Consider the following 24,361-nt stretch of genomic DNA (forward strand, 5'->3'; position numbering starts at 1 on the left):
CCCCTCTGCGTTGTTTTAGCTCTTCGTGGAATTAAGGGTTTGTATGATTTAACTATGAAAAGCAAATCCAAATAAGAAAAATTAAATATAAAAATAAAGTTAAAGAACGAAGATTTATAATAGTTAGGTAATGCTTTAGGTGATTTGCATTCACAGTGTATACTGTATATCTTGCATTTAATTTTAATTTGTGCCAGTTTCCAGCTTTGAATGTGTATTTCAGAATTTTGTATTTCGTTTATGTCATTTTCCTTTTATGTTCTTTCCAATAATTTTAGAATGTTCGTCTTAATTTTGTATAAAATTTGAAAAAAAGTGTTTCAACTTATGTTTTTATAATTATATTTTCGATCTTTTAGGCACTGATGACGGAAAAAGATTTCCTTAAATCTCAGTGAAAAAAATATGTTCATCATAACTCTGGTACAATTAATCATATATATATATATATATATATATATAATTCTGTTCTGTATAATTACTGAGAAAATCTACTCATTCTTGAAAAATCCATTATGCCTGCCTAGCTAAGTATTTAATTTGTTACCTTGGGGTTAATCCAGCAGGTTGATTCGCACCCAGCGTAGTGAAAAGGACATGGTCCTTGCAACCTCACCCCTAAAAAAAATCTTACTGAGAACCGAAAGGTTAATTCATTCTAAAAGTGATATGTAAAATATATCTTATAAGATGTAAGGATTGTAGATACTGAGAGAGAGAGAGAGAGAGAGAGAGAGAGAGAGAGAGAGAGATGGCAACAGACCTCCTTAAGATGTAAGCAGCTAAATCCTACATTGTCTTGATTTTTCATTGTCTTGATCGAGAAGATAAGTCCATCATAAGAAGCTTAGAAAATTTGAGAAAAACCTTCGTCTTACGCTTTTTACCACTTTCTGTAAATTGCGTCTCTCTCTCTCTCTCTCTCTCTCTCTCTCTGTATGTATGTATATATATATATATATATATATTTATATATTTATATATTTATATATGTATATATATATATATATATATCTATATACAGAGAGAGAGAGAGAGAGAGAGAGAGAGAGAGAGAGTTTATACAGGAGATACCTATTTTTAATATTATTCTTAAAATATTTATTTTTCATTGTTTCCTTTCCTCACTGGGCTATTTTCCCTGTTGGAGCCCCTGGGCTTCTAGCATTCTTCCTTTCCAACTAAGTTTGTAGCCTAGCAATTAATAATGATAATATATATATATATATATATATATATATAATGTATGTAAAATGTGGTGTATTGGTTAAATGTTTTGTCTGTAAAAATGTGAAAAAAAAATCACAAATATTTGTTAAGTTTGCTTGTGTTAGCGATGCAACAGCGTCGATTTTACCAGTGTAATCGGACTCATTCGATACGTGTTTTACAGGTGTGCGGGGACATAGCCAAGTCGCTGCACTTCGGAGGTCTTTCGTGCGATTCGTGCAAGGCCTTCTTCAGACGCTCCGTTCAGAATGATGCTTACAAACACTTCCGTTGTGGAGGGGACCAAAAGTGTGCAATATCCATTGCATCCAGAAAGTTTTGCAAATATTGCAGGTTAGTGAACTTTCATTTTTTATTGAATCTGAGCCATTGTGTAAATTTGTTAACTTTTTCCTAAGAGTGGGAGCCAATGACCAAAATCTATATCACATACATGCCAGTGGGGTGGTAATGCCCTTCAGCAAAGTAAATAGTGTTTGGTCTGGACAATTCTTGGTTGGGTGACCACCAAGGGACTAGCATTAAAGGAATAACTTTATTCGTTGCCTTTTCCTTTTAAGAAAAAAAAAATTTTTTTTTCCTTCGTTACTAGACTGGCAATGCCAGGTAACTTGAAGGTTCAGAGTATTATGTTGATAATTTGCTGTTCTTTTGTTATATTTGCAACATTTTAAAGATGCTCTAGCAGTTTCTGTTCCAGTAACAACATTATCATATATCTAGCCCATTTCATCATTAGTAAGTTTGTATCACTAGTTGAAGTTTATTTAAATAATTTACATATATAAAGTTGATAAATGGGATTATTTGTCAGATATTATTGCCTACTTGAAGCTCCAAACAAAAATATGTCATTATTACTGAACAGACATAAAAAGAAGACATTCCATTTCTCAAGCTGAAATGACCGATCTCAGAATCGTATAAAGACAATAGGATTGTAGAATTGCTTTGCATAATTTTGGTGAGGAGTTCGAGAGATTTAATTGCTTCCTCGTTGGCATGAATACTGTACAAAGAAGGTTACAGGCTTTTTATTTCGTGGCTGTGACACTCGCTGGTTATGCAAGTTGTCACTTTTGTTAAGTGTTTGAATTCTTGTATGACTGGTTGGGAAGTGAGACCTTGAATACAGTACCAGTTTGTAAATTAGTATGTTTTTTCTTTTTATAAATTCGTTAATATACACTGATGTTTTCTTGATGTGTAAGTTTTTTTTCCTTTCTATAGATTATTATTTTTCATATTTTGTCTATACAGTATTAAACCTTTAATTGTATAAAGACACAGCCAAATGGTTCAAAAGTGGTTGACTTATACGACGTAGATTCATTTGTAATTAAATAAGGTTAGAAAAGATGCCTTTGAAAACAAGAGTAGAACTTACGTCTGCTTTCTTTTTCCCAACAGGTTTACCAAATGTGAGAGCATTGGTATGACAAAATCATGGGTAATGAGCGAGGAGGAGAGGTTGCAACTGATGAAGACAAGGCTCACGAAGAGGATGATGTACCAGTCGGGTAGTGCTAGTAGTGGAAGTGGTGGAGGAGGTGGTGGTGGTAGTGGTAATACAGGTAGCAGTGGTGGACGTGTTACAAACTCAGGGTCTTATTCCTCTAGTGTATGTCCAAAAGACAGCTCATCCTCAAAAAATTCACAACCTTATCAACAAAGTGGTGTGTTGCCCACCTACCAGCCCCCAACACATCCAGTGGACCTGGATAGCTCAGGTTCCTCTCCAAACAGTTCTCCACCAACTCCAATAACAGGAACAGTTGCACCAATACAGTATGGGCCAATACCTCCTCCTCCAAATCACCCCCCAAGTGATGGTCATCATCATCCAACAGTAACTGCCAAGGCGGAGAGTCCAGTGAGGACCATGTGCCGGGGAATCAAGAGAGAAAGTGACGAGGAGGATATGACAGTGGAACGAGTATTTAATCCAGCTTCGCGTTATCTTGATGCTAAGGAATTTGACTTTATAAATCGAGTTGTAAGCAACATAAAGTTGGTTGAACAGGAGTTGCCATATCCAGATAATTCCCAGTCAGATGTGATGTCTACCTATGGACGATTTGCAGAGAGGCTTACAAAATTCCTTAGACAATTTCCTGAGTTCAGCAGTCTCCCTTCAGTGCAGCAGGGAGCAGCTATAAAAAAGAATATCACTGTCATTGCTCTTGTGTTTGCTTCAAGTTTCTTGAAAGAGGACACTGGCAGCTACCACAATGTTCATTCTCCTAACCAACCTATGATCACCAATATGACAATGATCCAGAGAGCAATGTCGCCAGAGGTGTTTAGCAAATTCCAGGAAATTCTCAGTGGTCTGCGCGTGTTTAATGTTGACACCCGAATGGCTTATCTTCTTGTTCTTATTATAGTATTTAATATGGACGGACAGGAAACACATCTTAACAACTTTCAGAGAATTTTACAACAATATATTGCTTGGAGATTTGGAGAAATCAATGGCAAGTCAATTTATGATGGTCTTATACGGGCCCTCCAGAGTCTTAAGCGTCATTCCGAGCTCTTTGAAAGTATGGTTGTTCGCCAAAGAAGTATCACTTCCAGTTCAAGTGCATTGATTTCAACTATAAATCGCCATGACTGTCTTATATCGGGCTCCCCAACTACAGAAGATGTAAAGAATGTGGTCGAAAACATGACTGGTGAGCAAATTAGACAAATGCTAAATGGTATGGATATAGAACAAATGAAACTGATGCTTCAAGGTAATGGTTTAGAACAAATGAAGCAGATGTTGCAGACAATGGAATCTGAAATTATACAGCCCACTGTGCAGGAGAGCAGCTTGATAAGCAGCCCTCCCCCTCTACACTGTAACTCACCTCAGAGTATGGTACAGTCTCCACATAGTATGTTACAGTCCCCCCATTCTATGTTGCCGTCACCACACAGCATGCTCCAGTCACCTCAAAGCATTATCCAGTCACCTCACAGTATGATGGAGTCTCCTCATAGTATACATCAACCTCCACCATCACCTGGAATCTTGCAGTCACCAACTGCAAGCATCACTCAGAACATGCATACCATGCTTGACATATCTCACAGCTTAAGTCCAAGCCCTAACTCATCTGTTTCTCAGATTATTTCCTCAAGTACTAATCTACTTAATCAGTATCAAGACATGAAACCTGGGGCTTTTTTGAACTCTCCTCAGTCTCTTGAGTTGTCCCAGAGTCTGATAGATATATCCAGCCCTTCTCACCCAGTCAATCTGACTGCATCACCGGCACCTTATATTCCTAACCAAGAAAGTTATGTACTGGAGCACCCCTTACCAGAGACTACATATTCTGACCGTCAGTCACCGTTGGAGGAAAGCACATACCTCAATCCACCTCCTTATCCTCAAGCTCCATATAGTCCTGCTCCCTTAAGTGACCAATACAACAAAGGATTTATGGCTCTGTTTTCCCCCTTGCCATTTAAAGAAGAACCTCAAAATGTGAGTAGCTGCAGCAATACCAGCAGCAGTGGGATTGGACTCAGTGTAACATCGAGCATGAGTTCACCCTTATCATCTCTGCTAACCTCTCCAGCACCTTCCCATTCTTCACTTCACGAGTCTGACAACAGTTTGTCCAACTACCAAGAACCTGAACATGGCAACTCACTTGGGGCTGCACCTTAACTCTTGGGCATTTAGTTTCATGTGACAGTGACCACTATATGTTAATGTTTATGTATTCCAAGCGGGTTCCTGCTATAGGTTCTAGCTGTAGAGCTCATTATTAGACGATGTTTATTGTTATAGATTAGAGCCGTTGTGACAGTTATCATAGTGACCTCATCTCGCATACTGCCCAAATCCTCGCTGTAGAAGTTTCATGTGCAAAATTCTCATTTTGTTGTCAAAGCAAACAGATTAAATATGCTTCATATTGCTGTAAAGCCTAGTGATAGGAATTTGCATATAAAGGTTCTCAAGTGACAATTATTTGTACAAGATTACCTTCCAACTCCGGCCATAAAACTCAACAACCTAAGTACAGTACAGTATAATACAACAATGTACAGGTTCTTGTGTGCTTGAAACATTTGAGTTTATCCTCCCAACTACCTACTTCTACCTCACTCGACAGGTATCGTGAATACAAAAATTGTTAATGTTCCAATATAATTTCTTGTTATCTGTGTAGCTATTTTCCAGTCATACAGTCAGACAAGCTGAGCTTACAACTGCTGGGATTATTAGATTAGTGAGAAAACAAAACAGCTCAGCCACACAAACAAAGCTCTTATAAAATACCAGACTAGCTAAGGTGGGCCACAGAAAGTTGGAAAATTTGCTACAAGATCACAGGAATTCATAAATCTCTTAATATTATCCAGGAATTCTTTTCGTAGCTTAACAGGATTAATTTATATTAGCTGAAACTTCTTTGCAGAAAAATCTCAGGTATTGGGGATTGAGTTGATTCAGTGCTGGCAGCCAAAGGTGTTCTAAAAAAAAAAAACTGCTTTAACGTTACAGACGTAAGGTATTATCAAGATTTTTTCATGTAAATATGTTAAATAAATGGGTATTTTTGAAGAGAAGTGCAGCGTTGATAAAATGATCTCATTTAGACTTTTGTTATGAATCCAAAATAAAGTAGCACAGTACGTGGCATCGTGCCTTTGTGATATATTTTTTTCATGGAAATTTTAAGCAGGCGCCTTTCTTTAATTTTTATCTATAAAGCAGTAATGCATCTGGGTTTGTGTTTCATAATATCCACTTGCTGTTTGATTATCTTATAAGTAAAACTATGAATTTTTAATGATATTCAGATTACTTTTTAGACAATCATTTGAACATTAGTTTCCACAAATTTTAAATTCAAATTAGTTTCATCAATGTAAGAAATGGTGGATTCTTTTCTCTGATTAGAGATTAAATTTTGAATTCGAATTTTTTTTTTAATGGAAACTTAAAAGGGATGTTTACTTGCCATAAGAATTTTGGAAACAGGAAAGAATCTAATGGCCAGCACTAGTAATGCATCTTCAAGCACAATTTTAATGTTAATACTCTATAATGTTTTATGATACTTTGTATCATATCCGATGTGCATTTTTTATAATTACCTATTTGCAGTACAAGAAGAAGTCAGGTGTTTTTTCTTATTTTTTTCTATGTGTAACAGTCATCTTCCATATGCCAATATTTACTGACAGTAGTCCATGCAAATGCTTTTTATTTTGTACATACACTCAATAGATCTCTTGCTGAATATATATATGCTCCATAATGATTATTGCTATTACGAGTTTGAAAGCCCCATAAAGTCACAAAAGAAGTTTCAGCCATCCATTTCTGCATTCCAGTCAGATACAGCAGTGTGGTAAAGATTGCAACTTTCGGTGATAACCATTTTAGTCTAGATTTTTTACTCCCAATTTTTGTATTTTATTTTGCATTACTTTTGATGAGGGTATTTTTCAGGGCCATGTTCTGAATGTTCCTAAATCATTTTTTACGTTAACGAGCATTCAGAGCAATTATTTTCAAGGTAGCTTCTTATACCAGCAAAATTACTTCAAAACCTGAACACTTTAGTTTATTGTTATGTAGTCATTCAGATGTGCCACATAAATAATGGATGTGGAATAATTGGTTGTTAGTCTAAGACCTTCCTATAATTTAAGAAGGTCTGGACAACATCACTGAGAGTCCATCGCAAAACTAACCTTATTCCAAATGCTGACATATTTGGACAAGGCTTGCAATCCAATCCCCTGTAAAGTTAGGATCCGTTAGGACAAGTCTGGATTTTACGAGAAAATGCTGCTCAAATCATTTGAAATGTGTGTAGCCATCATGAGAAATTACCAAGTATCTTTACTATAGCTGTCAGTGCTGTTTCTAAGTCAGTATGATGCCATGTTAACCAGTTTGATAAGGCTTTAATGGCCAAGAATATGGTTTATGAACCATATGAGTCAAATGCAGAGTCTAGTGAACCTGCTGTGAGCTGTTCATTATTTTCAGAGGTGTCACGCAACAATCATCAAGAGTAAAGGAAGGTAGCAAGAGAACTTTTTGGGAATCTTTTATCTATAAAAGATCGTTACTGTGTTATGCATGTTGCAATAGCCCCCAAAAGTTTAACTGAACAGTTTCATAAGTATTTCAACGAGATATGCATAATGCAAATGTATTGATACTTCTTTTCAGTGAGGTAAACAATACTATTTAGATCAAATGTCAGAACGAGAGGGAAAGAGATGCTTGCGACAGCAGCAAACGCAATTGAAAGTGAAACATAAAAGAGCACTTAATACATTGTATCAGAAGCTCTGATTTATTCAGCAAAATGAATCAGCATTACATTAGGCTTTGTTTTGTTCTTGTTTGGTTTTACAGTGTAAAATACAATAAGCCATTATCTTGGCTGGTTTATTCTTATCTCTAGTATTTTGGGTCTGTTAGGAATCCAACCAACCTAATTTCAGGTGCAGTGTCATGAACCAGTCCATAGAACTCCCACTGAATGATGATGGTACCAGCCACTGTATGTTATCTCCTTTATGCTTCAGAGAGATTTAATATCAAGGCTCTGTCTGTCTGCTATGGGTAGCATTAATATCGTAAGTGTAAGACAGCATCCATGATATTACATCTTGGCATGATGTTGAGAAATGTATGTATGAGGCGCCATCCTCGGAAAAAAATAAATTGGAAACCCGAGCCTGAATTGTATGTATGTTGGCAAGGCGTTGGGCAGATGCGAATACTACCATGTGACAGGCTTGTTTCATGTACAGTGTCTTGTGTTGAATGCAACTATCTGAATAGATGAACCCTGCATGTGAATGGTTAGGAGAGTAATGTAGTCCATCAGGCAGAAGTGTCTACAATAGAAACGGTTTAAGAATTATATATATATATACGGTATATTATTGTCTGATGTAATGACAAAGGCACTAAGATTCTTGTATAAAATAAATTACATTATGTGGTTTACTTGCAAAAGCAAGACTAAAGCATAATAATAATGTGTATTATTATTACATCGGCATGTGTTTTGTTGGACTACTATATATATAAATATATATACATATGTCTATTTTTTGCTGCGTGCATTTGTTGTATGTACAGTTTGAACTTCAGATGGTAAGTTTCCAAGGCATTAGGTAAGCTAAATTAATTGTACTGTATGTAAAGTATATATTTTTATTGGCTTTATTAGGCCTCCCAAACAACACCCTTATGAATTTGTTATTAGTTCTGTTACGTATTTTAAGTTTGTGTGCTCGTCTGACCGGAATACAGAGTGAGCTGCTATGTATTATACAAATGTGTTTGTACAGAAGAGGGAGCCTTGGGAACTTAATCATGTGTCTCAGATCTTGTGATTAGAGTAGTTCACCAACTTCAAAGGATCATAACCCAGACGGCCCATGGCACAGTGTTTTCAGCACCACTGGACCTAGGAGCCTCATGGTCAAGATTATTGAGTTTTATATTATATATTTTCAAAATTGGTGAATTAAGCTATATCATTGAGGTGTCCTGTTCCCTCCTTGTTATTGTTCTACAGAATGTGCTCAATTAGGCTAACTGCTGTTTATCACAGTACCCTCGCGTAGTCACGTCCGGTGTGTTTGACAGTGACGTGGGTGCCGGGGGAAGAATATAGTAACCCAAATTCTTCTTAAGGTCAAACTGAAAGTATGAACTATTTAAACCTTGTTTTTCCTTCCTTTCTGTATTACTCGCAGCAAATTTTCTGCAGTTGATGATCATATGCAGTACTCTTAAACTAATTTGTCTCTGGGAAATGGGACTGAACACTACTTTAGGTCAAGTATGCAGCTTATATCATCTGATCATTTATAGGTAGACTAAGGAAGATGATTTTGTGAACCTCCTCCATGAGTGCTTTCACTTCATGGGTGGCATCACCAAGGATATGATCAGAGGTGCAAGAGGCTATTTGAGCTTTTAGTTTGAATGCAGATGGTCAAGGATGTTTTGTATGGAGTTTCTTTTCTGAATTAAGCCCCATTTATAAAAATGAGGCTCTAAATATATAGTACATATATTATCTTGTCTAATTGCTAAGTTGTAAGGAATGAATGCATCAACTATGGCTACTAAAAATAAAAACAGACTGAGATTGTCACTAGAGTAAACAGGCTTAGGTTGAACATACTGTAAGTGTAAGTTGGCATTATCTGAGATAGGATACTTACATTGAGTTCAGATTCTCAGAGGAAGTCGTTTATCGAGCACATGGGAAGTGCCAGTTTCACTGACCATTATGATTGTTGGATGAGTTTAATCCAGTAGTGTTATTAGCTGAGTAAGTCTACATGAGCACTGTGAATCACCGGGTAAGTTCGAAGAATTCCTCTCGTTATTCAAAGGAAAGTGTTTAATGATCTGCCTATTCGACCTTACATTCATTGATAACATATGTGCGTTGCTGCTATCTTCCTCCGACCCAGATGAGTAATGAATAGTGTCCGAGGTTAGAGAAAAGGCACTCGAAGGCTGGCCAAAACTACCTCCAAATATTAGAATTTGTAGTTCTTTCAGTCATCCACATAGCAATAGAAATATCACTTGACAGATACATTAGTGTCAGAAAACTTTATATAATATTAATAATAGTAATATTTCATGACAATGACAGCATGATTGTGACCCAGTTTTATGATGAGGAACATTTTGATTGTAAACAGGTATGTGCCGAAATCTCTTCTTATCACTGAGCCGTCTTGTTGAGATGCAAGAGACCAAATATACCGTACTGCTAGTTAATGCACTTTCAAGATGTTTTTTTAGTATACTTAGCTTCCTCTTAATGTTCATTACACCTTCATGGTTTAACTTTTCACTGTTATCAGTGTAGCAAGGATTCTAGTTATCCTATGCACAAACCAAGAGTTGAAATTAAGTGTAACAGCATTTCTGCTGTTTCAAGTATTTTTCTGTATTTTGTTATGTTTCATCTTTAGGATCTGATTCAGTGTGGGTATTTATGAACTTTGTAGAGATAGGTTGCAATACATTTTGGTTTGATAATGGCATAAAGTACTTTGTTACTTATACCTTAGGTGGATTGCAGTTTCCTCTTTGGCATACTGCAGACAAAGCCTCTCTAAGCTTTATTTTTCTCTTCCTAACAATTCTTTTTATTATCTTTTCAGCATTTTAAATGCTGTCACTTTTTTTTTTTTTTTACTTAAGCAATAGTGGTAGAGTTTTCATGGGGATGAAGGTTTATTTTAGCCAGACATGACCATCAGTAGTTGCTGTTGTATACGTACTTGTGTGGCTATGCATAAGTGTTCATCACTGTGAGATATTTACCAGATTCTCATCCTCTTCCATATGAAAGTAGCAGAAATCTTTAAGCACCTTGAGTGTTTTTCGCACTTATTTAAACGTAGGTGACTTATGTATATAGATATTTTATTGCTAACATTATCATAATTACTGTAGCAATGTCATAATCACCAATCAATAGACTTCAGTGAAGGTCATATGTAAGATTTTGAATTATTCAAAGAATTTACAAAGGTTAACTGCTGAAGACTCTTAGTTGATGATTATAAAGTATGGTAAAGTCTTCTCTCATAAGAATGGCCACTACCATTGGTATCCATCCTAACATCAGCTCTTCTATGGTATCAATCAGTAATGTTAAAGGAAATGAAAGTTTAAATAATAAAAAGTGTGTAATCACAGTGTACTCTACATTGTGTCAGATACGATGGATTCTCTTATAGAATCCAGAATGGCTAGGCTAATGAGGGAAGTCTCCAGCACTTCCCGTGTCTTGTTAATAGCGACCGAAGGAAAGCAGCGCATTGTATGATGGCGTTTCAATTCTAATTCAGGTTCATACATTGGCCAGGTATTTCCTCCCTGGTATTAACATGATGCTCATATGATGCTCACTGTGTATGTCTGTGTGTGTAACAATAGGAGCTACATATGTACAGGGCAACTATTATTAGTATTCTATCTTATTCAATATATATAACCCGTGTATGTTTAAATGTGTTTGGAAACAGGAATAAGACAATAGACCTGACTTTAGTAGCGGTGATATAGGAACATGAACAGTTTTGTGATGTGAGAAGTCATCTGAGCCTTGCATGTCAAAATTAAAGATCCAGTTTTAACATTCTGTTGCTTTCCAAAACACTTTCCATACATATGATGTATTGAGCGAACTCGTACGAAGTATCGTACTGAAATGAATGAAAAAAAAATGCAGCATTGATAATAAGGGTATTTTATTTTTATTTTTTTTCTAATTTAGGAGAGAACTGTGATCTTTTGGGTGCTCAGATTCTGGACTTCCTCGCATGTGTGTTTTTGTATGTGTGGGGCCCAGTTTATAAAGTTACTATATAATAGCAAAAAAACATAAAAAACAAAAAAAGCAAAAAAAAAAAGAAAACTGGTCTGCTACTTTGGTCCTCAAGTAAAAATATTGCCAGTATGTATCACAACATGTAAAGCAAAATGAAATTATGTAAACTATTTCAGAAAAAAAACTGTCATAACCCTTGTAAACAGCTTTTTGTTGAAAGTTTGAGGTTTTTGGACTTGAAATATATGTGAAACCCTTTTTTTATGCTTCCTGCAGAAATTAAAGTTTCACTTAATCTTCGCACAGTGCAGAGAATTAAATTGGGGTTTTCCTCCTATATCTGTATGTGCGAAAGGTGCGTAAGTAAAAGTTTTCACATATAATTCTGGTCGTTCTGAATAGTGGATCTTAGGCAGAACTGATGCACACGGCTAAACTTCTTCTTAAAGAAAGTTCTAGCTGAGGATAGTGAAGAAGAGCACCAACAGGTGTGACTGGCTGTGATATGACCCAGATATAGGAATTGTAAAATTTCTTTTTATTTTATTTGCGCTTCACGGTGAAGCGCCATAATTTAGATTAGGTTTAACTTCTGTAACTGAAGTAAAAATATATCCCCATCTGAATTAGATGTAAAATATTGCATTAAGATGTAGTAGCTTAAGCATAAAATGCAGATTATTACATCGAAATGTTAAGGTGTTAATTTTGTTATATTGCGCTGCTATATTTTTCATTAATCGTCGTAGCACTTGCATTTAAGTAACACTTGTAGAAAACCTCTTTTTGTGATCTAGAATGTTTTAAAATCCAACTCATTTTGAAGTAGAGCTTTCTTTATGTTAATTATTATCTCCCTTTTATTTTTTATTTTGTAAGATTAATGTTTTTGAAATAGCTATAGGGAAAGAATCTGTACTATCCAATGAAAAAGCCTATATATAACTCTACTGAGCAGTATCTCCAATCAAGAAGTTTGCTTATATCATGATATTTCTGCTCTTCTGGTACAAATCAGTTTTAAATTAAAAAGGAAGAAACAGAATCCTGTGCAATAATCAAAATATGTTATTGTACTTCTCCCCCACCCCCTCTCTTCAATAATTCTCTGATAGACCTCCTGGAAGCATAAATAGAAAACTGGGTACATATAGTACATGTATTAGAGCACTGTCTTTGTCAAAGGAGCTTCATCATCTCATGTCCGTATCACAAAGTCTGGTTATGAGTCCCTTGTGCATCTCTTTCGTGCTGTCATTTGATGATGCATCTATACAGTTTGCCGCGCAGTAAATGCAATATATTGTGCTGCATAAGTTTTTTTCACCGGAATTTCTTTTATCGTTTCAGTGAAATCTTGAGGTACAAAGAATTGCAGGTAAATTTGAATTGATATACATGATTAGTGTTGTACAGCCTATGATTTACTGTTGCCTACATTACATGTTGACTCACCCCTCCACCCATATAACCCCCCATAAAGTTGTTCAAAGGAAGTAGCACCACTGTCAGTCCAACCCATTGGATTTTGTCCCGAAGGTACACATAGTGTTTTCTTCATTTCATTTCACATGTCATAGAATGGAGAAATTCACGTGGCTGTGGCCTAAGAGATCACCATTCTCGGTCCAATGCTTGGAATGACATGATGAAAACTTTCTTCTCAACATGATAGCTAACGGGCTTTTTATGATATAAACCTTATGTTTAGTTATAGAAAGGGTTTAGCACAAAGAGCAGCCTACAGCATTATATTGCCAATTCATTAAAAAGAAAGCTTGTTTGAAATAATCCAAAGCTATAGAAATTTCCTTCTCAGCCCATCATCAAACCTTGCTCAAAGTGCATATACACAGATACTGTACTTGGCTATCCAAATCTGTATTCTTCTTTGTCTGGGTCTTCACTGCTGTCTTGTTTTGGATGTGGACTGATTTGAAAGAAAGCAACTGTCAGAGAAGCCAGTCCACATCTTTTAAAGCATCTGTGGAAAAAAATATTTCACCAGTATTGAAGGTCGTGTCTTGGAAGTTTGGGATTATGGATAACTGCAGTTAGTGATTTTAGAAAGTCTACCCGGTGCTTCCTGGCAAATTTGTCAGAACAATAGAAAACAATTTTTTTCTTACATGTAAGACATCCAAAAATTATAATATTCAAATGTTTTCTAATATAATGAAATATTATGCCACCACCAACCCAATATTAACTTAGGGAGAATACTTAATCTCGCATCAGCATGGTTTGTGAAAAAGACTCGTGGTAATTCTTTCACAATAATTTTAGCCTAAGTTATGCCTAATAGTCTACACATAAGCTGATGATACCTATTTGTACTTCATAAATTCATGTACAGTTTATCTTTACAGCCACTGTTATGACCAGAGCACTATTAATGTGAAGTATTTCAATTACAAGAGTTCAGTTCTTTATAATGTGAACACAGTATTACATATATGGTTACTCATGTTCTATTGGCTAAATAGAATTAAATTTTGCAAATGGGAATTTTATGTAAAAGTACCTGAATTATGCCCAATCAGTGAAGATTCCATATATCATGATTTTATGTCAGACTATTTATGGGATACAGAACTCTATTTCTATAAATGTCATTATAGTCCTCTTGTTAGCTAACTTTTATATTCTATTTGACTGCACTGTATATTATTTCTGTGTAATCTTCCCATTGATACTTTGCTTTTATATAAAAAATGCAATGGTTTTTGACAGGTTTGGCTGTTTTTTATCATTTGCATGTATTGTAATTGGAAATTGAATATATGAATTCATTTGCCAACTATTTTACAAAATTCTTTATGTAGTAAATTCACATTGTAAAAGAAGAATCTCACAAGAGGGAGCTACAACTTTCTATTATATCATTTTTATCTTAATGAGTCTTCATGTAGGAATGAAAACATTACATAGATTATTTCAGTGGATGCTGGGTAAACTTCTAAACCTGTCATTCATATTAACCTTAAGCTATGGTATCCAAAATCACTAATCTCGTTTACAATAGTTGGCCTGAGTCATGTTTGAGTTTCAACTCAAAAGTTTGCTTATTTGGTGCAGGTGTTCAGTGAAAATTATATCTATTGTTAAACAACAGCTTTTCCCTACAGTACTTTTATGGGACTGGATCTTTTGCCATTTCATTATGTAATTTGTACCATGGCCTTACTGATGTTTTGTCTTATAATAATTTTTGCATTCTGGTTAGGTTGCTTTCTTTACTTTAATAAATCCAGTTCAAATTGCCATAAATGAATGAACCTTACTAAAAGTTGTCATGAAATTTTGTTCTTTAGTCTTTTTGGTACTATATTGGGATTGATTTAAGTCTTAGTTGATTCACTTCCTGGCAGTTTATTTGTATCCAGTTAAAACCATAATAGCTGATATCAAATTACAGATATGTTAATACTGTGAGAACGAATATACTTTTACTTCTCAAGTTGAAAACTTGTCACTGAGCACTTGTTTTCTGGGCATGTAAGAAACGTTCTTGTATAGCATTTACTGATGGGTAACTTTTGAAAGTCTGTATTAACAACTCAGGAAAGACGATATACGATAAAATATAGCGATATATTCCAAAATACGTAGTAATGTGATCTCAAACTTGCCTCAGGTATGACCAAGGGTTAGCATTTGCAGATTCAGTAAACATTCATCATTTCCACTCAGTATATGGAATCACAGTACAGTAATATTACTAACAATAATCAGAATATTGGACATTGCGTAGAATTTTCATTCCAGTAGAATTATTAATTCTTTAGATACCTTAGAATCTGGATCTGTAAATATATTCCTCTTTGACTTGAATATGTGGACCCTCTTTTCCTCTGTGATTTTGATTTTGGCTTAGAATTTTCTGGTACATTATTAATCACACACTCATTGAAATGAACCTAGCACTTAAAGGGGATCAAGTAAAAGTAAAATAGCTTGGCATGGTTTAAAGGTGGCAAGATTATCGTTTTCAAGGCTCTCGTCATGAAAGGAAATGCATAGTTAACAGTACAGTGAAACCCTTTCATTTTGAAGTTTTGAAATTTCAACCTCTCAACCAGATGTGAGATAAAAAGTCAGAGTTGGGAAGTTGCCAGACTGGAATTAATGTAGAAGCCATCTTCCTATATATTGTCAAAAATATGTGCTGAGCACAGCTTATGCTGTAAAAGGAGAGAGTATACAATAGATATCTCTCCATACTAGTTTGACAAGTCAGCAGTGTGCAGCATTCATTTAATTCCTAATCATTCACTCTACATTGTAAATGTAATTTACCTTACATCATTCATTATGCTTTGGTTGAATGAATCTGTTTTTGGCTACGTTCCACATACTTCCAGTGTCAGCTATTTTGAAGCTTGTATGTAGCACATTAGTAAGTTTAACTCATGTATCATTGGACATTTGTGTTATTGAAAAAAAAAATGCAAACAATGTTATGTAGAGATAACACGAGCAGTTTTCTTTCTAAGAAAAAGGTTCTTGTTGCAATTTCAAAGATTTTCTTACAATCAAGCGAGGGAGTTTGTGATTCTCTGCATTAAATTGTCACCATCACCATTCAGTCTCCTCAAGCAAACAGACATTCTTTGATGTATTTAATAGACTACCAGAAATCCTTCGCCGTCTTCAAAAGAGCAGAATCATAATTTGAGTTTTAGCATTGGATCCATGTTTGTTACGTTCACTGGGAAAAGGTTGATTTCTATTATGCTTTCTATAAGCTGCTTTCTTATTTGTGATTGGGTTTATGTTAGATTCATTTTTCCAAGCCTGTATCTCTCCCTGTTTCTGTGGCTAAACATAAGACCATCTGTTCATGTAGAGTTGAAAAACATATATCTTATGCTGTATGAATCAAGTAAATATCACATTATTTTGGGGGTTTAGGAAACCTTAAATGTTTGCCCTTATGTCTTAGGGGAAAGGCTCTTAAAATTTATTTATTATGTGTTGACTGTATATAATGATTATTTTATGTAAATTTTATCTGGAAAGTCTCAATATTATATTTATTAAGATGGATGAATAAGTATACTCCTAGAGTGCAAAACATTATCTAAACTACGGTGATAATGTCTCAATTTTTAATAAAATGTTTAAAGTCTTTTATCCTGGTTTAATTGAATCATCCTTCACACCAGTGAAAAGTCTTCATGCAGTTATGTTGTTCATTTGATTCAATATTTTTAACGTTAGATCTAAATTACATATACTCTTCATTTTCTTGATTTACAAAAATTATCTTCAATAAGTGCAACAGTAGTACATTACAGTATTCTTCAGAATTTTTACTGAAAGATAGAAGCTTTATCACAATGTTCATTTGTTTGTCAAAGGACTTTGTATGATTTTAGTCTGTCATCAAATGTGTGATTTTATTCTGCCATCAAATGTGTGATTTTATTCTGCCATCAAATGTAAAAATTTGGAATTGTTGAGGTTACAGGTATGAGAAAATCATAGTGATTCTTACGCAGATACAAACTTCTGAGTCATTAAGTCAAATCTTACAACCAGAAAGATAGAAAGGGGTGCCTAACTTGCAACTGCATAATAGGCTACTCAGCAACCCCACTGGTCAGGTCACGAGGAGCATCTCTCCTTTTACCGCTCTACGATCACGACTTTTCTAGCTGGATTACCTGATACTTTCTGTCTATGTACAGTAAATCCTTATCTGGATCTCTTTCTGATTACAGTTTGTTATTCTTTTGCCTACTCTTACACCAAATATTCTGGCATATTCTTTACACATTCTCTTTCCTCAGACACATTAGCATACAACACTAAGATGCTAAAATTTCTTCACTCAATGAGTTAACTACTGCACTGTAATTGTTCCGTGGCTACTTTCCACTTGATAAGGGTAGAAGAGACGAGCTATGGTAAGCAGCTCTTTCATGAAGGACACTCAAATCAAACTATTGTTCTCTAGTCTTTGGTATTGCCGTAGCCTGTGTACCATGGTCTTCCACTGTCTTGGGTTAGAGTCCTCCTGCTCGAGGGTACACTAATCCACTATTTCATCTGCTTTCGCTTCATCTTTCTTTTTTTTTTTTTTTTCATAGTGAGTTGGACAGGCTTAATAGAGGGGTCATGGATGCCTAGTGTTTTATAAAGAGGTTACCTTTTCCTTATTTGTTTCTTCGTCTTCCTCTCAGATTTTGATTTTCTAAACCGTCGTTATTGTCCTCTCTTCAGTTGAAGTGGCTATCCTGAAGGTCACTTGGCCTTGCATAGTGTTTCGGCTCCGCTGTGTTGACTAATTTTATCAGGTGATTCATCTTTAGTCTATGGATTGTATGAGTTGCTTTATATGTATTAATGTAAGTATTGCTTTTATCATTATTGTTAAGTTTGTTTTCAAATATAATAAGAGCTTCTTATTTATTGCTTTTAATTTTTATTTTATCAGGAAATATTTAGATAAATCTGGGACCAGTTCGTCCTAAACTTTGCCAGTCCTGTCTAATGTATTGCAATATTCATGGACTGCATGGCAATACAGTAATCAAGACCTTACGGTTGCCTCGTAGACAGTAGGATATTCTATTATGCTCAGAAACTTTGGTTTCTTAAATGAGGTGCTTATCTGAGCTGCTTATTCAAAGTTTTAAGTATTTTCAAACGGGAATGGCGCTGTATATTATGACAGTAGGCTACCCTGCTTCTCATAAGTTCTGCTATGAATGTGGATGTCATGAGTTTCAGGTAACAAAAGTTTTTGACGGGCATAACAACCTTAATTTGTGTTAGATATATTGGAATCTAGACTTGTGTGATTCTATGTTTGACTACTTCTTACCTTTATGGCTAAAATACAAGATGGTAGTAAAGACTTATTTTTGCTTGGTGATTTTAACACTCGCAATAGGGAGTAGTTAGGTTCTGTTTCTCCTATTGATCACCATGGCTGAAGAGCTCTTCTCACAGGTCTTGTAATTGCTTGGACCTAGTATACACTGACAGTGACTGACTCCCCTCCCGTTATAACAAAGTTGCTTCTCCTCTTGGGACGTTTGCTCATGCCTCAATTTTGTTGGTAATCAAGACTAAGCAGCCTGTCCCTGGTGTGTCATATTCATGTAAGATATATGTAAAATCTTAGCAGACTGGAGTGGCATTTTTAAGGGGTCTTTTACATTTGAATGAGAATCTGGTCAGCATAACTGATGAGTGTTACCCTCTTGTGTGCTAAAGTACCAAGTAAAAGACAAACCTTGTTCAGTGATGATTGTAGATGTACTTATTTGGAGAAGCAGGAGGCCTATCATCTTGGGAAGGATAACAGATCAAATTTGACTTGTAATAACTATACTCAGGTAAGAGCAGTTGTTCTGAGAGTTTATGCTTCAACTAAAAAGGAATACAATTTAACCATAAAAGAAACCCTCTCTGGTACAACCCGGTACAACCCATGTACATAGTGGTAGGCCACACTTAAATCTGCACTCTTTGGTGTGAACTTCACACTTCCTCCTTCACTGTCTAAAAGTAAAAGCAGCCCTTTAGGATGATGTGTTTGACAGTAAGTAGTGTAATGAGAAACTAGATCATCATTGTTCCTGTTTTCCTGAGGCTAAACTAAATAGTTTAGCTTTTTAGTCCTATGAAATTAAAATACTCTTGATGGACCTTGATGATTACGGAGGTGTAGCCGAAAATTGTATTTTCCTTTGTTTTCTACAAAGCCCCTAATTTATTAGCCCTTAAGTTATCTGTTATTTTCGGCAACTTAGCAAGTAGAGGTTGTTTTTGCACTTGTTGGAGAATTGGTAGTGTTACTCCATTAGGTAAATGTGTTTATTGTAGCTCTAGCTCTACTGATTACTGTCCAATTTCCATAACTCACATATTATCTAAAGTTTTTGAACATCTTTTGGCAAAGCATCCAAAGAGGTATGCTGAATGCAATCATCTGTTCCCTTGTTTGTAACATGGTTTTTGCAAAGGCCTTGAAGCATGTGATGTTCTTAAAATCTCCTGTGCTGTGCAGAAATCCTTTGTATCTGGTCAGGCAGTTCATATAATGGGCCTTGATTTTATTGATGCCTTTGACGATGTTAATCGTGTTGCCCTTATCTTCAAACTCAAACAGTTGGGAGTAGGTGGGTATTTCTCAGTATCATTATTGAATTCCTAAGTAAGAGATTGAAAAGAGCAGTTGTTTTTGGGCACCATAGTGCATACATGAATGTGATACCTGGTGTTCCTTAAGGTAGTGTTCTTGGCCTATTACTTTTCCTACTATATACACATATGTGGGTTAGCCTAGAGAACAAGCTTGTTGCATATGCAGATGAGGCTACTCTCTGCCCCAGTTCCAACTTCAAAATGTAGATCTGGGGTTGCTGAATCCGTTGATAGAGATCTACTTGAAATTAGTGTATGGTGTAAATTATGGGGCAAGAAGTTGAACCCTAACAATACTCAAAGTATGGTTGCAAATAGGTCGAGTACATTGGCTCCTCAACATCCAGATCTCTGAATTAATGATGTTTCTTTAACTCTATATGACTCCTTTAAAATTTTATGTGCGATTCTTGATTGCAAATTTACTTGAGAGACACACCATTGCATATATCAAAAATGACATGCATCATGTAAAACCGTTTGATTAATGCTTGTCAACCTATAGAATTCTTAGAAAACTTTGGTGATTAGTTCGTTTTAAAGATTACTGAAAAGTTGACTGAGGATGTTAGTGATTAGTAAAAGTATTTGTACTAGTTTCCCGGTGTATGATTTAATAGTACTATATTGTATTTGAAGATATACATTTTCAACCTTTATATATTTTCCCTTTCTACCATTATAGGAGTCATTTTTTGTTAATTTTCTTTACCAAGTGAATATTTTTTTTATATCTTTATTATCTTTTCATAATCTCATCATGATCTTCAATCATTTTGTTAATCTGAAGAATTGAAATTGTATGAGAAAAAGTCACAATAGGTTCATTAGCTTGGATCCACTTGCCTAGAACCATAAAAGGATTGGTAGGCCCTACCTAGTTATTGTATCACCTCCTGGAGCCAATTAGTGAGCTGTGGGTTAGTCGGAGTCAGGGTCGTTAACCAGATAGTAAGTGTGCTTGTTATACCCGGCCGAAGCCCGCGAACCGTAACAACAAATGGTGTTCAGTGCTAAAGCAGATTTGTGCTTAGCAGTCTTCAAACAGCTATAGCATGCGGACTAACTATCTGGTTAATGACCCTGATCCTGACTAACCCACAGCTAACTAACCGACCCATAAAAAATGACAGCTAGATATTAAAATAGGTAAGGTTTGCACATACAGATTTAACCCTTCCCAACACCTCCCCCTTTCTTAACTACAACCTGCTAGTTTGGCAATTTGTGAAAGATTGTGGTTTCTGAGTGTACCTCTCGGGGTAGCCCCTCTCACCAAGGTATGACTAATCAAGTCCCCCTGCCACTCACCATGACAGGAAAGATATATTTATATATAATATATATAGCCAGAAAATTGATATTTTTTCAAATAGAGGAGGATGGACATCACCCCTTTTTGGTTCTGGGCTAGAGACCGAACAAGCAAATGAACCTCAGATGAATTTTTTCTGTTAGTTTCAGAGCATTAAATTGCAAAGTATGAGGATCATGGTGAGATTATGAAAAGAACATAAAGAATTATAGAAAATATACTATTCTGTAAAGTAAATGAAAATTGTGGAAAATAGTTATAGTTGAGAGTGGGAATTTTACTTTCTGGAACCTGGGACCAACTGAACATCGGGGAGAAACCTACAAATTTGTGGTTGGTAAATCAGCACACACAGTTATAAGTCGAGATAATTTGTGATATATATATATATATATATATATATATATATATATATATATATATATATATATATATATATATATATATATATATATATATATATATATATATATATATATATATATATATATATATAGTTGATAGATGGGTTCCTCTTGGGAATCGCAATTTAAGTAGGAATAAAATAGTCAATGCTGCTATCATCATCTTTATTCGGGAGCTTTCGACATAACTTATGTCATCTTCAGCCTATCTGCAATTATCATATGTAAAATTAATAAAATTAATAAAATCATCCTAAGTACATAGTTAGTAAGATTCACTTTCATGAATTGATCAACTAGTTCTAAAATCAACCAATCAAGGAACATAAACCTTAAAAAAAGACTTATTACACACAACTATATAAAAGACTTAATAACTAATATAACTAGTCACCCGCAGGAGATGATGACCACCCATCCAGACCAGCAACCCACAGACCACACGGATCAATGGGTCACCGGTAACTGAACAGGTAAGCCCTCATTCAAGCTGGGTTTTGTCTTAAAAAACGGATTTTGAGCGAAGCGAAAAATCTATTTTTGGGTGAGATAGCCATGGCGTCCTGATGGAAGGTTCCTTTTTAGTAGCTTCCTTGGGTAAATAACTACTAAGATATTCCCAGAGAATTTAACCACAGGTTATCACAGAATTCTAACTTCTGGAGCGAGTATCCTAAAGGTTTCCCTTTAAGACATCGTATATCAACAGGGGACGCATGTATTAACGCGCCACATAGCTATCTACACCCCAAACAGAGATAATGCTTCGGTGTGTAAAGTCGGAGAATAGTTGGGAGCCGTTCCATAGCTAATCTCATTCGTGGCTACTTTTGGTACTCGAGACGTAAACAAACGGGCGCCATTGCTTTAATGACGTCACGACCGTCTTCATCCTGAAGCCAGTTGCTTGCCGATCACCATGATACAGCAGAGCAGGGTGGGACCTAAAAACTGGACGAAGTAGCAGGGAGGGTCCATCAGGACGCCATGGCTATCTCACCCAAAAATAGATTTTTCGCTTCGCTCAAAATCCGTTTTTTGGGCTCAAGCCATGGCGTCCTGATGGAAGAATACCAGAGAATCAATGTATCGTGGTAGATTTTCCCCTATTAGTAAGTGCCAAGGGCTTTGAACAAATAGCATAGTAATCTTAGTGAAGAACCGTAGGGAAGAATCTTCCTGCCCCCCTTGGCAGTGAAGTTCCCACGGGCCATGCCGACGTCAAAGTGGTTATTGAAGGGCTATTCACCCTGATAGAAGAACCTGAAGAACTTGGAGACGAAACTGAATGGTTGGCATTCGTATTGGAACATTCTGGAAAGCAGACCAGTGGTGGTTGGACACTGTGTGCTGAGAAGGTTGGTTTCATCTCCAGGGTATGAAGAGTAAGTATTCGTATTGGAATATTACATAGTCAGAGTGAATATAAATTAAAGGTTAGTCTCTTAATTTCTCCATGAACCATAAGGAAAAGGGGATAATAAAACTATGACAGGCATGTATTTCATAGTAAGTAGGAGCTGATTGAGACGCACAGGTAATAAAATAGAAATTTTATTTCACAATTGCAGAAATTAAATGAATTGCAGCAATAAGTAAAGTTCATTTACAGTAATTACAATGTACATAGTAATAAAGACTTGCTCTTGAATCTGAAAAGGAATTTCAAATTTATTAGTAGGCACTCGTTCTCGAGGAACGTTAGTCTTTGATTAAAACACATCATGCTCAGGGCATGCGGCACTTGTGTGACAACTATGACATTTCACCTGGGATAAGAACAGTTATAAAAGCACTAAGTGTTTTCGACATCACTATGTATCGCTCAAGGGTCAACATAGGCACCCGAGGAGTTAGAGTCCCAAGTAACTCACTGTTCTATGCAGAGTTAGGTGCAGGTTTCATAACACTACCTGCGGCTACCACAAAATGTTTGACTTCGTGCACTTGTTTCGCATAATGTTTAAAGAAAACGCGCGAGGACTTCCAGCCTGTGAAGCTTTTAAGGCTTTCAAAGTCCATACTCTGAAAGAAATTCAGAGATGATGCAACTTTCCTAGGATCATGACCGGCGGGTGTACTGTCAGGATCCGCTCTGCGAATGAAGTAGGTGATTTTCGCTTTTAATTGTTTCAGTGACAGGTCGCTGCCCGATGTTTCTCCTTTGAAGAGTTGGCCTCCACCAAAGTTCGAAGTTCTGCGAAGATAGACCTTGAGGCTCTCTACTGGGCATAAAGAGACATCTTCCTTCAGGGGGCATATTCTCCAGGGGCCCCATCTTTTGGTGGGTAATTCATTTTTGGCGAGAAACGTCGGATCAGGGGAGAGGGTAATGTCTCCTGTATCAGTAAACAGGATGTGACCCTCTTCTCTCGATAATGCCACTATTTCGCTGACTCGGGCTCCTGAAGCAAGAGCAAAGAGAAATATAACTTTCTGAGTCAGATCCTTGAGAGGGCATGAATCATTATCCAAGTTGGAGGCGAAATGGAGCACCTTGTCTAATGACCAGGAGATCGGTTTCGGTGGGGGTGCTGGGCGTAGACGAGCGCATGCTTTCGGTAGTTTATTGAAGATGTCGCTGGACAGATCAATTTGGAAGGCATACAGAATTGGTCTGGTCAAGGCCGATTTGCAGGTTGAAATCGTATTGGCTGCTAATCCTTGTCCATGAAGGTGAATGAAGAAGGACATGCAGAAATCAATTGTGATTTCTTTAGGATTTTTTGTCTTGACGAAAGAGACCCATTTTCTCCAAGATGATTCGTATTGCCGTCTTGTGGATTCGGTCTTGTATTCCTCGAGGAAGTCTAGACTTTTCTTCGAGATCCCAAACCTCTTCTTTGCGGCTAGGGAGAGAAAATCATGAGATGAAGGTCCTTCATTTTCGATGATGAAGC

At 36.1% G+C, this 24,361-nt stretch overlaps 1 protein-coding gene across 1 annotated transcript in view; it reads left to right on the forward strand.

Annotated features, from left to right (window-relative positions):
- The window catches only part of LOC137641308 (uncharacterized), a 22,895-nt gene extending 7,161 nt beyond the window's left edge, over window positions 1–15,734 (forward strand). Inside the window, exons 3-4 of the mRNA XM_068373735.1 lie at window positions 1,394–1,563; window positions 2,641–15,734. Coding sequence (XP_068229836.1) covers window positions 1,394–1,563; window positions 2,641–4,897 — 2,427 coding nt within the window. The 3' untranslated portion in view covers window positions 4,898–15,734. The remainder of the gene's footprint in view (window positions 1–1,393; window positions 1,564–2,640) is intronic.
- Window positions 15,735–24,361: the final 8,627 nt, after the last annotated feature.

The sequence above is a fragment of the Palaemon carinicauda genome, chromosome 5, assembly GCF_036898095.1.
Source record: "Palaemon carinicauda isolate YSFRI2023 chromosome 5, ASM3689809v2, whole genome shotgun sequence".
NCBI lineage: Eukaryota > Metazoa > Arthropoda > Malacostraca > Decapoda > Palaemonidae > Palaemon > Palaemon carinicauda.